This window comes from Narcine bancroftii, chromosome 14 (genome assembly GCF_036971445.1).
Source record: "Narcine bancroftii isolate sNarBan1 chromosome 14, sNarBan1.hap1, whole genome shotgun sequence".
Taxonomy (NCBI): domain Eukaryota; kingdom Metazoa; phylum Chordata; class Chondrichthyes; order Torpediniformes; family Narcinidae; genus Narcine; species Narcine bancroftii.
Genome location: NC_091482.1, coordinates 48,731,615 through 48,747,338, shown reverse-complemented (window position 1 = coordinate 48,747,338; position 15,724 = coordinate 48,731,615). Strand labels below are relative to the sequence as shown.

The 15,724-nt window shown below is 46.1% G+C and overlaps 1 protein-coding gene across 8 annotated transcripts in view; it reads left to right on the top strand.

Moving 5' to 3' along the window:
• The window catches only part of lrrk1 (leucine-rich repeat kinase 1), a 151,120-nt gene that overhangs the window by 53,763 nt on the left and 81,633 nt on the right, over positions 1 to 15,724 (top strand). For 5 of the 8 annotated variants that reach the window (XM_069911444.1, XM_069911450.1, XM_069911449.1 and 2 more), the window contains 6 exons: positions 51 to 230; positions 5,824 to 6,008; positions 7,492 to 7,718; positions 8,931 to 9,058; positions 11,403 to 11,566; positions 12,094 to 12,231. In XM_069911444.1, coding sequence (XP_069767545.1) covers positions 51 to 230; positions 5,824 to 6,008; positions 7,492 to 7,718; positions 8,931 to 9,058; positions 11,403 to 11,566; positions 12,094 to 12,231 — 1,022 coding nt within the window. The remainder of the gene's footprint in view (positions 1 to 50; positions 231 to 5,823; positions 6,009 to 7,491; positions 7,719 to 8,930; positions 9,059 to 11,402; positions 11,567 to 12,093; positions 12,232 to 15,724) is intronic. The other 3 variants (XM_069911448.1, XM_069911447.1, XM_069911446.1) reach the window with 1 other exon arrangement.

Genomic DNA, 15,724 nt, shown 5'->3' with positions numbered 1-15,724 from the left:
ATTTTGGGGTGGGAGCAGTGGGCTCGATCACACCTGCGCTTTTGTTCCAGATTCTTGCGTGGACAAGGACCTGCTGAGCTGGATGCTAGCCTCTGCCTGCAGGCAAGGACATGCGGCCATAGTGAAGCTCCTGGTGCTCGAATACAAGGCAGAGGCAGACAGCTGCGGAATGAAGATACAGAATCATCCTATCATCAGCGGGCAGCCACTGTACGCAGCAATGCTGGCAGGTATGTGGGTCTAACATGTCTTCTAGAGTGCGAGAGTAGTGCCAGTGGCCCATCGTCCCAGCCTGTAAAAACGCGCAGAAATGCTGGAGGAGCAAATCCGGTCTCACCGCGTCCGTAGGAGGTAAAGATGTGTTACCGACATTTCGTGCCTGAGCTCTTCTTCAAGGTAGAAGCAAAAAGTAGACGGTCATCTGAATTAAAGACGAGAGAGAAAGGTTTTGATTGGATATGATAAAAGGTGAAGATTGATTTTGGCTCTGTGAAAGGAGACAAAGGGAAAAGGGGAGAGAGAGAGAGAACTAGAGGAAAGCGGAGAGGAGGTGTAACAGAAACCGGAGAAGTTGACGTTAATGCCATCCGTTTGGAGGGTGCCCAAACAGAAGATGAGGTGTTGTTCCTCCAGTGTGTGGTTGGTTTCAGTCTGGCAGAGCATGAGACCATGGACAGACACAGCAGCAAGGGAATGGGTCAAAGAATTGAAATGGGTGGTGTAAGGTAAAACATCATGAGATGGGAATGTGTAGGGAGTTACCCTGTACAGGGCAGTAACAAGAAGGGGAGGTGTCCTTGTACTCCTGTTAGGTAAAACATCATGAGATGGGACCGGAGAAGGAGTCACCCAGTACTAAGGTGTAACAGAATGCATCCTTGTACTTACAAGATAAGAGAGACATTGATGGATTGAGAGGCAGGAAGCTAGCAGGGAAAGGATAGCAACAGTTTTAGTCATTGGACAAGTAATGATATGATGATGTTCTAAGCATGTATCCAAGGGTATAAAAAATCACCATTTTGCTGATAACGGCAGAATGCATTCTCCGGCTAACATCGTTAGTCGCAAGTGTTACAATCCGGTAATAAAGAACAAAGAACCCTGATTTCGACTCAGCCTGGTGTTTGTCTCACTCATTCATGAACAAAGCAGACCTAACAGTGGCCACTGGGAGATCCACGCTACTGCGATGGACAGAGCCAAAGTGATCTCCCAGTCTGTGCCCAGCCTCTCCGATGTAGAAGAGGCCACAATGGGAGTGTTGGATGCAGTAGATGACCCCTGTAGATTCACAAGTGAAATGTTGCTTCACTCAGAAGGTCTGAATGTCTTTCCCGTCCCAACCAAGGAAGGAGTCCATGAACTGAACACACTACCTTTTCTGACGGAGTTGCAGGACCATAAGTTGGGCAGTCTCCTGCTTCTGATACACGTCCAAAGACTGGTGGACAGAAGCTGGTGAGCTTGAACTCGATCTGGCTGTGGGGCCATTCTATCCTCACACCCAAAGGTTATGCATTGAGTTGGTGAGAATCACCCACAAGAGGGGTGAAGAAAATTTGCGCAATGCACCTCCCGTTCTCCTGACTGCAGCATCCAGAGCTGCTGGAACTCAGTGGAAGACGCCCTCTGGTCTGCCTGCTTGTAGGCCTTCCAGCTCACCGAGATGAGCTCCTCCGGCCAGCACCTCCATATTTTAAACCACGGTTGTGGTGCCGGTGAGGGAATGCACATTTCCAGGTTGCAGGCGTATGTGCTGAGTGACACACTGAAGCTCGGGCGGCCAACGCTGTGGGGAAGTCTAGAGTCCTCGCATTACCGGCTGTTAAGGGGCTGAAACCAAGGGAAAAACCTGTCAAACAACAGAGGGGGGGAGTAACAACACGTGCCCCAGTGGTGGTAATGGAGCCAAATAGAGAACAAATGTAACAATGATGGGAATGTATGGATAGGTCACTAAGGATGTGAAAATACTTTCCACGGTTTTCCTTTTTCCAAATAGTTTACTGTGAATGATTTGAGAAAATAAATTATAACCTTTTTTTCCCACTGGGCCTGAGTCCCTCCTTCTGCCCACAGTATGGATCCCATTGGCTGTTGGCATCACTGATGCAGCAAGGCACACCCCCAGCCAAGTGTTTTATAGAACATAGAATACTTCTATCTCAGTACAGGCCCTTCAGCTCTCGATGTTGTGCCAACCTGTATATTCCTGCCAAAAAAAAGAACCTCTCCTACCTCGTAACCCTCTATTTTTCTTTCTTTCCATGGGCCTATCTATGAGTCTCCTAAATGCCCCTATGTTTCAGCCTCCACCTCTGGCAAGGCAGTCTAGGCACCTGCAACTCTTTTTAAACAAAAAAAACCATACTCCTGATGTCCCCCTTAAACTTTGCTCCCTTCACTTTGTACAGACAACCTCCAGTGTTTGCTCTGGGGAAAGAACGGGCTGGTTGTCCACCTTATCTATGCCTCTCAGTCATCCTCTTCACTCCAGAAAGTTCCCAGATCTGCTAACCTTGCCTCTTAATTTCCAATCCAGGCAGCATGCTGGTAAATCTCCTCTACACCCTCTCCAGAGCTTCCACATCCTTCCTGTATTGATGCGACCAGAACTGAACACTATATTTGATGTGTGGTCTCACCAGAGATTTGTAGAGTTGCAACATGACCTCACGACTCTGACTTTTGAAGCCCAGCATCCCATAGGCCGCCTTAACTATCCTGAGTGGCAACCTTGAGAGCTCTATGGATTTAGACCCCCAAGGTCCCTCTATTCTTCCACACTATTAAGCATCCTGTACTCAGCCTTCAGGTTTGACCTTCCAAACTGCATCACCTCTCACTTATCTGGATTGAACTCCATTTGCCACTTCTCCACCCAAGTGCATCACGTCTGTATCATTTTGTAACCTACGACAACCTTCAACACTACAACTCCTTCCACCTTTGTATCATCTGCAAACTGGTCTGCACAAACATCTGAACTCAAACACCTTCCTCAAACACGGCTTCACCATCAGCACTTACCTGCATCTCCTCCATTTCCCACTCATCTGCCCTGAGCCTCTCTGCCCCCAGATACAGCAAACACAGGACTCCCTTTGTCTTCACCTACCACCCCACTAGCCCCCATGTCTAACACATTATCCCTCATAATTCCTGCCTTCTACCACAGGATCCCACCACCAGACACATCTTCCCCTCTCCTCACCTCTCTGCCTGAAGTAAAGACTGCTACTTCCATGTCTCTCTTGTCCACTCATCTCTCCCCACCAATCATCTCCCCTCCCCCTCCCCCCAGCACCTTCCCCTATGACTGCAGGGGATGCCACACCTGCACCCACACCTCCTCCCTTACCACCATTTGTGGCCCCAAATAGTCCTTTCAAGTGAAGCAACACTTCACTTGCATATCTGCGGGAGCGATCTACCACATCCGGTGCTCCCTTTGTGGCCTTCTCTACATCAGAGAGACTGGGTGCAGACTGGGAGGTCGCTTCGCTCTGTCTGCATCAGTGATAGGGACCTCCCAGTGGCCAACCATTTCATTTCTGCGCCCCACTCCCATACTTGCGTGTTTGTCCATGGCCTCATGCACTATCCCATCAAGACCACCCGTAAATCGGAGGAACAACACTTGATTTTCCATCTGGGTGCCCTCCAACCAGATGGCATTAACATCCATGTCTCCAGTTTCTGCTAGCCTACTCTCCATTCTCCCTCCTTTCCCTTTCCCCTTGTCTTCCTTCCCTCCAGCTCTCCACCCCCTTCCCTCTCCATTCACAGAGCCATCCTCCCTCCCCCTGCTTGCTGGTGTGCCCTTCCTCCCTCCCTTCTCCACATATTACCTCCTGCCTGTGAGACTGTCCTACACCCCATATCCTTCCCCCACCACTTTGTTTGGGGGGCTGCCAACATTTTTGATTCCTTGGTGAAGAGCTTAAGCCCAAAACATTGGTTCTGTATCTCTATCTTTGCTACATAAAGGGAGCTGTTGGATCTGCCGAGATTCTCCACTGTTGTGTTTTTATTCAACACGGTGACTGCAGACTTTCGTGTTTTACTTGACCTATCCTCCCAATTCTACATCCAGGTCATTTATAAAGAGTCACAAAGAGCAGGTATCTCAAAACAGATCCCTGCGGAGCTCCAGTAGTCGCCGGGAAATTTCCCACACGGAGGACTGGCGGATGGATTTTGAGGGCTGATGGCACCCATAGTCTCCCCCCCCCCAGATCTGTGCACTGTCTGGAATGCTCGGCACTCCTCGTTTCTCCCACCCCGCCCTTGGCCTGACCCCGACCTTTCCACCAGTTTGTCAGTCCTTCCCCTGCCACCCCCTTCCTCCGAGAATGTACTGGCCTCTCCATTCCCGACCCCAACTCCCATTCCACCTTGCAGCTCCATTCAGCCATGGCGGCAGGTCAGGACAGGTCCAAGATTGGGCTACTTGGCCTTCCCTAGGCAGGGAAAACGTCCAATGTGAGAGGGAGTCACAGCACAGGAACAGACCCTCCCAGTCAGTGCCAACAACCACCCATTTACACAAATCCTATTTCATCCCATTTCATTTTCCGTACATTCTCATGGACACCCCCGACTCTATCCCTCATTTGGTGTGGCCTACAGCGGCCAATTAACCTACCAACCTACCACACGGCTTTGGGATGCGGAACAATACTGGAGCACCAGGGGGAAACCAATATCTGTCAAACCTGGCCATGCACTACAGGTGGTACCGTGGAGAGCATTTGGGCTGGTTGCATCACAGCCTGGTACGGAGGCACCAACTCTCAGGACAAGAATAAACTCCAGAGGGTTGTTAACTCGGCCTGCGACATCACAGGCCCCAAACTCCACTCCATCGAGGACATCTACATGAGGTGGTGTCTTAAGAAAACAGCCTCTAATCCCTCTTCACTCTGCTACCATTGGGAACAAAGTACAGGAGCCTGAATTCAAGCACTCAGCAGCACAAGGACAGCTTCTTCCCCACCGCGATCAGATTCCTGAGACACTGCCTTACTGTGACTTTTTCATTTTCGCGCACTATTTTTATTTATTTTGTAAGGTGGTTTTTCGGCGCTGTGCAATTGGTCACCAAAAGGAGGTATGAGGTGCGCCTTCCATCCAATAGCCTACAGGTGACCCTTGGGCAAGGTGTAGGACCTGTTTAGCCTCCCAATCAGGGTCCCATGAGGCCAGGGATTGCAGGTGGCTTTTACAAATGGGAATTTATGGTTGTGAAACTAACAATGCTGGGCAGATGAATCAACTGATCAATGGCCAAGGTTACCCCTCCAGTGCAGTGACTGTGGCAGAAAAGGAGGTAATGGGAAACCACTTCAGTATTTTTCCCCTTGTATAATCAAGAACTCAACATCGACTACGGTCTTAGCTCAAAGATGGAGCCTTCACCGAAGGAGAACAGGGGAGGCAACGACTACACTTCAGAAGGTCAGAGGTTGTGACAGATGGAGGGACGTGGAAAGGCACCTGAACATAGTTTATATAAATGTTTGCACTGTGACTCTACCACAGCATATGAATTTCATGACCATAAATTCTGATGTCTTTTGTGGGGAACGAACTCTCACTCTGACCCATTCTTACCAATCACTGTAATCCACAAGAGCTTCCTGGCTTTTATTGTCATTTGTTCCCCTTTTCCAGTGAAGCAGATTTCTTTCGCCCTGTTTTGCTCTCTAATTCCCTCCCATCGCGCATCTACACTTCCTTCCCTCCCCCCCCCCCCCCCCTCTAAGTTTGTCCATTCGGTGGTTGTGGTCTTGAAAGGGTCTGTTCCTTTTGTTGCAGGGAATGAAGAGATCGCTGCCTTCTTGCTGGAGAACGGGGCCCATTTCTCATCGTACACCCTCATGGATCATCCGGAGCTCAGCAGACAGCTCCTGAGAAAGCAGTTTGCAGAGCCCAGCAGCCTCTCCAGAGAGCCCAGCACACAAACTGTAAGCCAAGATGGAGGAAAAGCTCAAAGCGACCAGGCACGTTCATCAGGCAGTTGAGGGCTGGGTGGGCAACTTTTGAAATGAGACCTCACATTTGGCGAGGGATCCTGGGAATGTTGACACCGAAGAACTCCAATGAGCCCTTTGTTTGGCCTTAGCCGCGCGCTGGACCTTGTGAAGACCCAGAAAGGGACAGAGGTTAGACAAAGGCAGAGAGAGAAAAAGATCTGTTCCCCCAGTGTGAGCGGGGTTCATTTCCCCTGGCCCAGGGAATGAGGGGGACAGTGGTGGGTGGGGAGGTGTATTCATGCCTGACCCAGGGAGTGGGGGAGAAGGTGGAGGGGTAATTCACACCTAAGCCACCTGGGTGAGAGAAGAAAATTCACATTTTCCCTAGAGAGAGGAGGGCAGAGGCGTTATTTACACCCGACTCAACGAGTTGGGGGGGCAGGTGTAATTCACCTCCCACCAACCCGCCCCCAGGTAGCATGGGGAGGAGAGGTGATTTGTAATTTATGGCTGCCCCTAGGAGTGACAGTGAGGGAGGTACAAACCTGTCCCAGAAGTGAGGTGATGGGTGTATGATTCCACCTGCCCTTAGATTTCCCTCAGTTCAAAGGCTGCTAAACAGGAACATAAATTTAAGGATTAAGGCATTGAAGAAAATTGTTTTCACCCTCAGGGTAGTGGAGCCTGTAACCAGTTTCCTGAAAGATGTGGGGCCAATGGACAAAGAAATATGTGGGTGATTTGTGGAAAGGAATGAGTGGACAAGGGAGTCCCAGAGGGAGCCGGCCCCACAGAAAGAGGGGAGGGGAGGGGAGGGGAAGGTGTCTGATGCTGGGATCCCATTGTAGGTGGAAGAAATTGTGGAAGAGAGCGGGTTGGATGGGGAGTCTGGTGAAGACAAGGGGAATTTTCTCCTTGTTCAGTGGTGATGTTTAAAGGGACTTGGGTGTGTTTGTGTACAAGTCACTGAATCGAGCACAAGGTCCAACGTGTGATTGGGGGACGAATTACAGTTAGAAACCTCTGCTATCTGGCACCTCTGAGGATTGGTAGATGCTGGATAAATGCATTTTCCAGACACTTGAGATTGCATGATTGGCAAACTAATGGCGAGACATGCCAATTTTAAACCCGTATTTTTAACCTATTTATTTCCCCCAGTTGTTTGAGGCTTCCAGTTGCTTGAATTCTGGATAAACAGACATTCTTTCTCTCTCTCTCTCTCTCTCTCTCTCTCTCTCTCTCTCTCTCCCCCCCCCCCCCCCCACCCCTCTATACACTGCACAGTGTATCTTCAAAGAACTCCAGTAGGCTTGTCAAACATAACATGCTCCTCCAGGGTCTATGCTGGTGTTTTGATCCAAATGTCTCCCTCCTTTGTGACAGCTTTGAGCAATTTTCCTGTCGATGGACACCGAACTAACTGACATATGGTGGGAAATATTAATTTTTTTCCTCGATGCTGCCTGAGTTTGAGGTTCTGATTTTTTTTTTTACATTTGCATTTCAGGGCCAGTTACTGAAGTGGTCTCATCTGAAGCTCCCTTGGTTGGAACTTGATTGGTTCATAGATGTTTCCAGTCAAGTGACAGAACTCGAGCTGAGCAAGAACAACCTCACTCTCCTTCCTTCGATTATTCCCTGGGGACTAGTGCACCTGAGGAAACTCAACTTGTCCTCAAACCAGCTAAAGGAGTTGCCGGATGCATTCTCGTCAGAAGAAATCCTCTGCACAGAGTGAGTGAGGTGTGAGGGTCACTGAGCCTAGAGCTGCGACTCTTGAAGCTGCAGTGTGTTTCATTGTGAAAGCAAGGAGGGAACTTTTCCAAATGTTGGAACAGAGAAGGTGGGAAAGGCCCACCGGGATGGCACCATCTTGTGAATCATGGGGAGCTTGTGTAAACAAGCTCCACTTCCTCCTCAGTCAGGATTCTACCAACTAACTAAATATATGGAGTCCTTCCCCTCCAGGTTCTGCAGCTCCTGTAAGTTACACTGCATGGTGTAGTTTCAAGATCATGAAATATTACAAACTTAGAACTACAATACAGAAACAGGCCCTTCAGCCCTTCTAGTCTGTGCCAGACTAGTATTCTGCCCCGTCCCATTGTCCTGTACCTGCATTATATCCCTCCATGTAGCTGTTCAAATTTTTCTGAAATGTCAAAATTGAACCCATGTTCACCACTTCAGTTGATAGCTCGTTCCACACTCCCAGAGAAGATCTCTCTTCCCTCTCACCCTTAACCCGTGACCTCGAGATTTAAAATAAAAATTTAGACATACAGCGCAGTGACAGGCTCTTTCATGAGCCCGTGCTGCTCAATTGCACCAATTGAAGGGGTGGGGGAAGGGACTGGAGTGCCCAGAGGAAATCTACGCAGACATGGGGAGAATGTACAGACAGTGCTGGATTCGAACCCCCGTTGCTGGCGCTGTAATAGTGTTACGCTGACTGCTACACTAACCATGCCTCAGTGGATAAAGCCGGCTTGCATTTTCCTGGACCCTTTATAACCTTGCAAGCCTCTATCAAATCTCCATTTCAATGCTCCAGGGAATAGTCTTCACCTGTTCAACCCTTCCCTGCTCTTCAAAATTGGGGACGTTGTTCAGAGTGTTTCAAAGTCGCCCAGGAGACAGTTTGTTGAATATAAATTTACTTCTGAATCTATCGGATCCTCACTTGCCCAGAATATCTACCTGTCAGCAAGGCAGAAGCTGTTATTTTTAGGGGGTCAGAGTCGTAGAGGGAAAAACAGTACGCACGCATATGGGGCAGGGACGTGGTGTATACATTACGAGTGAAGCAGGATCATTTTGGAAGCAGAAATTGGAGTAAGCACAATTCTCCAGTCTGGACCAGGATGGAGTGGGACATTGTGGGCATGGTTACAGAGACGGCAGGGAGGCGAGAATATCAATTGAAGTAATACGATGCTCTTTCAGACTGCTGGAGATTGATGTCTCAAGGAACCAGCTGACCTGCATGCCCACCGGCTTCTTGCATCTCCCAAAGCTTCAGAAACTCGCTGCGTCCAGCAATTTCCTGAACGTGCTTTTCGATGAAGGAAAAGGTAGCGCACCCTTAATTTGATATCCTGCTTGCTGTGTCGTTTGCTAGCTGACTGTGATTAGTCGGGAACGTGTGTTTCCCACGTGAGGGGGAAACGTCCCACCCCCACCCACCCAACCTCTCCCTTTCTCTTTGCTCCTGGTCCTCCCAAGTTCTCTCCATCCCTCCTTTTCCAAAACCTACCTCCCCCCAACCACCCCCCCAAGACGCTTTTGTTCCCCTCCCCCCATTTGGTTCACCCACCCCCTTGGACTCCTGCCCTTTTGCTTTACTCATTCCATCCGTCCTCTACCATTTCCTAGCATTTCTCTCCTGCCCTCGGCCTCTTGTCTGTTGGCCTGTGCTCCTCCCCCCACCCCTTCTTCTCTCCTCCACTAGCTTTTTTTTAAATTCAGGCGCCTGCCTGCTTTGTGCTCGCACCTTGATGAAGGGCTCGGTCTGAAGCGGCGATCATGTACCTTTGCCTTTAATGGACGCTACAGGAGTTCCTCGTGCACTTTTGTGTGTTCACTACAATCACAGCAGCCTCTTGTTTCTCCACACCACTTTCCAGCCTCCTGTTTCTCTCCCTCCACCCTCCTCCCCATCCCCCACCCCAATCAAACATCGTCTGAGCATTTTGTTTTCTTTCTTGTCTCCCTGCCTAAATGTCTTCCAAACATTACAATTGTACCCATCTCTACGGCTTCCTCTGGCAACTCACCCCATCCATATACTTGCATAGAAAAGGTTGCCTCTCAGATCCATATAAAATCTTTCCCCTCTCGTTTTAAATCTACGCCCCTCTAGTTTTGGACTTCTCCCCACCTTCTCCATCCCACAGATAAATGTTGACTTCTTGTGTGAATGGGCGCAAATAAAGGTCTGCGTGCGATTGGTTAGGTGAACGTTCAAAAGCTGGTTAAATACGTGATTGGAACGTAATGGAATGTGTGATTGATGAGGTGTATGTTTGATTTCAATGGGTAATTCAAAACAGAGTTCCCTCAAAATAGTCACTTTCTGACCATCAAGTGCAGGAAGAAATATGGAGATTAATCAAGAAGGTGCTGAAATGTTGAAGATTCCTCGTGATCTTGTTGAATGGCCAAGGAGGCTCAAATTGGCTTCTCCAGCTCCCCATTCCTTTGGTCTTATAGAGTCAGACAGCACAGAACAGTCTCTTTGGCCAACCTTGTTGCCATTCTGGGGCAAGCACCATCCACTGGAGGACGTCAGTGGATTGAGCAGCATCAGTGGGAGAATGGGAACGGTGGAAGGTTTCGGGACTTGGATGAAGGGTACAGAATGTCCATCATTCTCTTTCTCCCACTGATGCTGCTCAACCCACTGACTTCCTCTACCAGAGCTCCGGTTCCCAGCACCTGCAGTCTCTCGTGTTTTTCTGGCATTCTGGGCTTGTCCCATATGCCTGCATTTGGTCTTTTTCCTTCTAAACCTTTTCCCATCCGTATGTCTGTCCAAATATCTTTTGAATACCTAACTGTGTCCACGGTTTCCTCTGGCAAATATCGACCACCCTCTGAATACGCATAGTTAGTGTAGTGGTTTAGTGAAACGCTATCACAGCATCAGCGACCCAAGTTTCCGTCCGGCACTCTCTACAAAGAGTTTGTACAGTTTCCCCACACCTGCGTGGGTTTCCTCTGGGTGCTCCAGTTTCTCTCACCCTTTAAAACATACGGGTTATTGGTGTATTTGGGTGGTATGGGCTCGTGGGCCAGAAGGGCTTGTTACCGTCCTGTATGTCTGGTATTGAAAACAATTAAAAAAAAAAAGTAGCTTCTTAAATCTCTCAACTTAAACCTTTATTTCAAGATTTGTCTCTTCTGAGAAAATAGGATAGTGAGGATTCATGTTATCTCCTTATAAACCAACAAGAAATAAAGGCCCAACCGATCCAATCTCACTCCCCCATCCTCCCCTAACTCAAGACCTCCAACCTCAGCAACATTCTGGGGAATCTCTTTCTAATTTGATCCTACCTCGAGCTGGGTGACTAGAACTGAACACTATTCTCCCAATTGTGATCTCACCAATGCCTTTTACAGCTGTAAACATGAGATCCTAAATTCTGTACTCCGTATCCTGACCAATGAAGGCGAGCGCACCAAACGCCATCCTCACCACCCCGTCCACTTGAGTCTCCGCTCTCGGGGAACTATGTGCCTGTCCTCCTGTCTGTGACGGGATAGGTAGAGCTAAATCCTGTATAATTTATCCATTAATGGTTCGAATTATTAGACAGGTACATGCGAAATAGTCACGTAACTATGCCAGCCTATTGAGAGAGACGTGACTCCTGTCTGATGTGTGAGGTTCATGTTCCATTCTTTTGCCCCCAGCAACAAACTGGATTGGATTACGAAAGCTGAGGGAGGTTGATATCTCTGACAATCGACTTGAGGTTTTGCCGACGGTCTTCCTTCACTGTTTCAAGTCCCTCAGCAGCCTCGGCGCGTCTCGGAACGCACTCAAGCACTTCCCTGAACCTTGGGCCTGTCCTCTGGTAAGTGCAGCCTTACTCAATTAGTGACCCAAGTGCATCACTGAGAGGCAGCGGAAGAAGATTTAGCCAGCATTCGAATAGGAGCAAGATGAGTAGCTGAAGAGGGAGGCTCCCCAAGATCAGAGGGAAGGACTCAGGAATGGGACTATGATCTGGTAAAAATGTGGCCTTTATTTTTTCTTTAACCTTCAATATTCTAAGGTGGGTGACCAGTTTCTGAGATGACAAGCATTGAGCATTACCAAAACTTCTAATGTTTGTAATTTATGCTTCCATTTATAGAGCCGATGAATCATTTTTAACAACCTACTTCCTTCCTTGGTGTTGGGTTCTCTCTCCCCCTTCCAATCAACAGATCAGTTTCTGGTTTTATATTTCTACGCCCTTGCTAGTTTCGAAGATTACCTGCTCACAGTTTGAAGTCCCTCCGTGTGAAGTAAATAATAGATACATTTCCCCTCTATTTCTCGACCGAAGGTGCAGGGAGATGATTAAAGCACACTAAAATGCAAATTCTTTTCTTTCAGAAATTTTGTAACTTTTCCAGAAATTCGTTGGAATCTCTTCCAAACACCCTCGGCATCTTCTGGAAAAATTCTCTGAAGGAAGCAGATTTTTCTGACAATTTACTGCGGGAATTGCCACCAAACGTCTTTGAGCTTCAGGTAATTCGCAGAATGTTTAGTTGTAGTAGTTTTTAATGTCATTTTAGTTTGAGTGTGAGAAGAAACTGATGGCTCCAGAAGTGTGATGGTTGCCCAACTGGAGCCTTGTGTTCACTTCACCCAAATAGGACCAGGATACATTCGGCAGGAGTGCGGATGAAATTAGATTAAATTATCAGCCATTAATGAAGAAATTACAAGATGACTTAGAACATTGGAAAGATTTACCACGAACACTGATAGGAAGGGTAAATTACATTAAAATGAATATCTTCCCAAGGATACAATACCTATTTCAATCATTACCAATTCCCTCATCTTCAATGAGCTAAAGAAAATAATAAGGAAATTCTTATGGAAAGGGGGGAAAACGAGGATAGCAGTAGATAAATTAACAGAATGGTACAAACAAGGGGGCTTACAGCTACCAAACTTTAAGAATTATTATAGAGCAGCACAATTAAGATATCTATCAGATTTTTATCAAACAAGGGAAAAACTAGATTGGACCAGGTTGGAGCTAGATGAAGTAGGTGAGAAGGTACCAGAACATATACTTTATGTGGGATGAAAAACTGGTGCAACATAGAAGTTCACCAGTACTGCACCATCTGCTCAACATTTGGAAGAAGATTCACGTAGAAAGGAAAAAAACAAATTACTATTGACACAAAATCAACTAATCCCTTTCACAATAGATAACCTTTCCTTCAGAGAATGGGAGAGAAAAGGGATCAAAAGAATAGAAAATTGTTTTTTGGAAATGATTTATTATCTTTTGAACAAATGAAGGACAAATATGGTATAACTCACGGTACAATGTTTGCATACCACCAACTGAAAACCTACTTGAAGGACAAATTGGGAAGCAGGCTGTGGTTACCAGAAGGAAGCAGTTTTGGAGGGGAGTCACGTGATGGAGTAGTGGCCGGACGGTGAACTCCAGCCCTCTCCAGAAAAGTCGGGAAAAACAAAGGAAAACACAAAGGCACAGAAATAAAAGTTACAGAAAAGTGAGTATAAAGGTGGAAAGAAGATGGCGACAAAAAAAGAAAAATCGAAAGCAACGGTAAGAAGAGAGGAAGAGAAGACAAAGGAGGAAAAAGGTGAAGGCCTTACCTGTCCGAAGAGGCCCGCTGCGGAGAGAGAAACCCACTCCCTCAGGTCGGTAAATAATGGACTAAAAAATGGCTCGCTGAGCCGAGTAAAAGTGCGCAACCGCGCATGCGCGAGGAATCGCGCATGCGCGATGCGAATGAAGAAAAACACACCGACGGGAGGGGGGACCAGCTGGGGAGTCGATCTCCACAGCCGGCAACGACAGCTGCAGAACACCTGCAGCAAGAAGAGACCACAGAAGACAATAGAAACAAGAAAGAAGAGAAGGAAAGGGCACCAAAGAAACAACAGAGGGTCAACCCAGAGGAAGAAGAAGAGGAAGAGTACAGTGAAATAGAAGAAGAAAAGAAAGGCAAGATAAAGGATATACTTTCTCTTATTAAAGGATACATGGAGTCATTTAAAGAATGGCAAACACAGGAATTTAAGGATTTAAGAAAAAGAATAAACAACACAGAAGAGAAAATGAATAAAATAGAGATGACCTTAACAGAAATGGGAAAGAAAATGGACAAGATGGAAGAGCGGGCAGTAGCAGCAGAAATGGAGGTAGAGGACTTAAAAAAGAAATTGGAGGAATCTAATAAAAAAGCTATAGAGACACAAGAACTGTTAGCTCAGAAAATAGATATAATGGAAAATTATAACAGAAGAAATAACATAAAGATAGTGGGCCTTAAGGAAGATGAAGAAGGCAAGAATATGAGGGAGTTTATAAAAGAGTGGATCCCTAAGACCCTAGGATGTCCAGAACTACAGCAAGAAATGGAAATAGAAAGGGCACATAGAGTATGGGCCTCTAAACCACAACCACAACAAAAACCAAGATCTATTGTAGTAAAATTCCTAAGATATACTACAAGAGAAAAGGTACTGGAGAAGACAATGGAAAAAGTAAGAGAGGGCAACAAACCACTGGAGTATAAAGGGCAAAAAATCTTCATTTATCCAGATATAAGTTTTGAACTCCTAAAGAAGAGAAAAGAGTTCAATACAGCAAAGGCGATTTTATGGAAGAAAGGGTATAAATTTATACTAAAGCATCCAGCGGTATTGAAAATATTTATTCCAGGACAACAAAACAGACTATTCTCGGATCCAGAAGAAGCACGAAAATTTGCAGAACAATTATAAAAATAGACTGAGGGAGGAAGACGGGTAATGAGAGTTAAAATGATCACGATTGATATGTATGTGGGTAAAGACAAAAATAGACTGAGGGATGAAGACGGGTAATGAGAGTAAAAATGATCACGATTGATATGTATGCGGGTAAAGAGGTATAAGAGTGAATAGAGACAATGTGCATACGTGAATGTATCTGTACTTAGAGGAAAATATAGATAGTATAGACAAGAATTAATAAGGGAAGGTAATGGAATAGAGAAAATAAGGAGGGAATTAAAAGAGTGACCTTTGTGACATATGAAAAGTGAAATCTTTTCTGGGGGGGGGCGGGGTGAGGGGAAATAGCGGTCACTGCAAAATCAGTTGACGCTTGCAAGTGGATTCGCAAATCCAAATGGAGAGGGGAGATGTGGTTGTCCGACAAGGGATAAAGGACAACTCAGGAGGGGAAGGGGAAATTGGGGATAAATAAGATAGAAATAGGAGAATAAGGAAAATGTTGGATGTTGTAGGAATGTTGTCTTATAAAGAGTTGAAAATAAGAAAACAGAAATGGAAAAGGAGGAAAGGTAATGATGGAAAAACGGAAAGAGAAGATAAACAAAATATAAAAGGGCTACGCTGAACTACATGACTTTAAATATTAATGGAATACATAACCAAATTAAAAGGAAGAAACTACTAAATTTAAATGAATAAATGTATTCCATTAGAAAAAATAACATATAGGTTAAGAAATAATATTGAAATATTCGAACAAGTATAGGAGCCTTACCATAAATACAATAGCGAAAACCTACCGGGGACAAACGTTACCTAAGTTGATGGAAGGAGAAGGAAAGAAAAGAATGGACTCAGTAGAATTTCTGGTGTATTTTTGTTGAATGACAACATTGTCTGACTGGCTTAATGCAACCTAGATTGTATACCTAAAATGGATGAGGGGGGTGGTGGGGGGGTGGCTTGGGAGGAGGGAGGGGGGGGGAGAAAAAGTCACTGTATATGTGTGAAAAAGAAATAGTGTATATCATGGCTAATGTGATTTATGGTGTGAAAAATAAAAAATTTGAAAAAAAAAAGGAAGCAGTTTTGAATATGTGATTACAGACACAATGATAATTAAAAGATTTATAACAAACATGTACATCAAGCTGCAAGAGAAAGAGAACAATGAAATAAACTGTAAACCCAAACAAAAGAGGGAACAAGATCTAAACATAAAGATAAAAAATGAAAAATGGGAAAA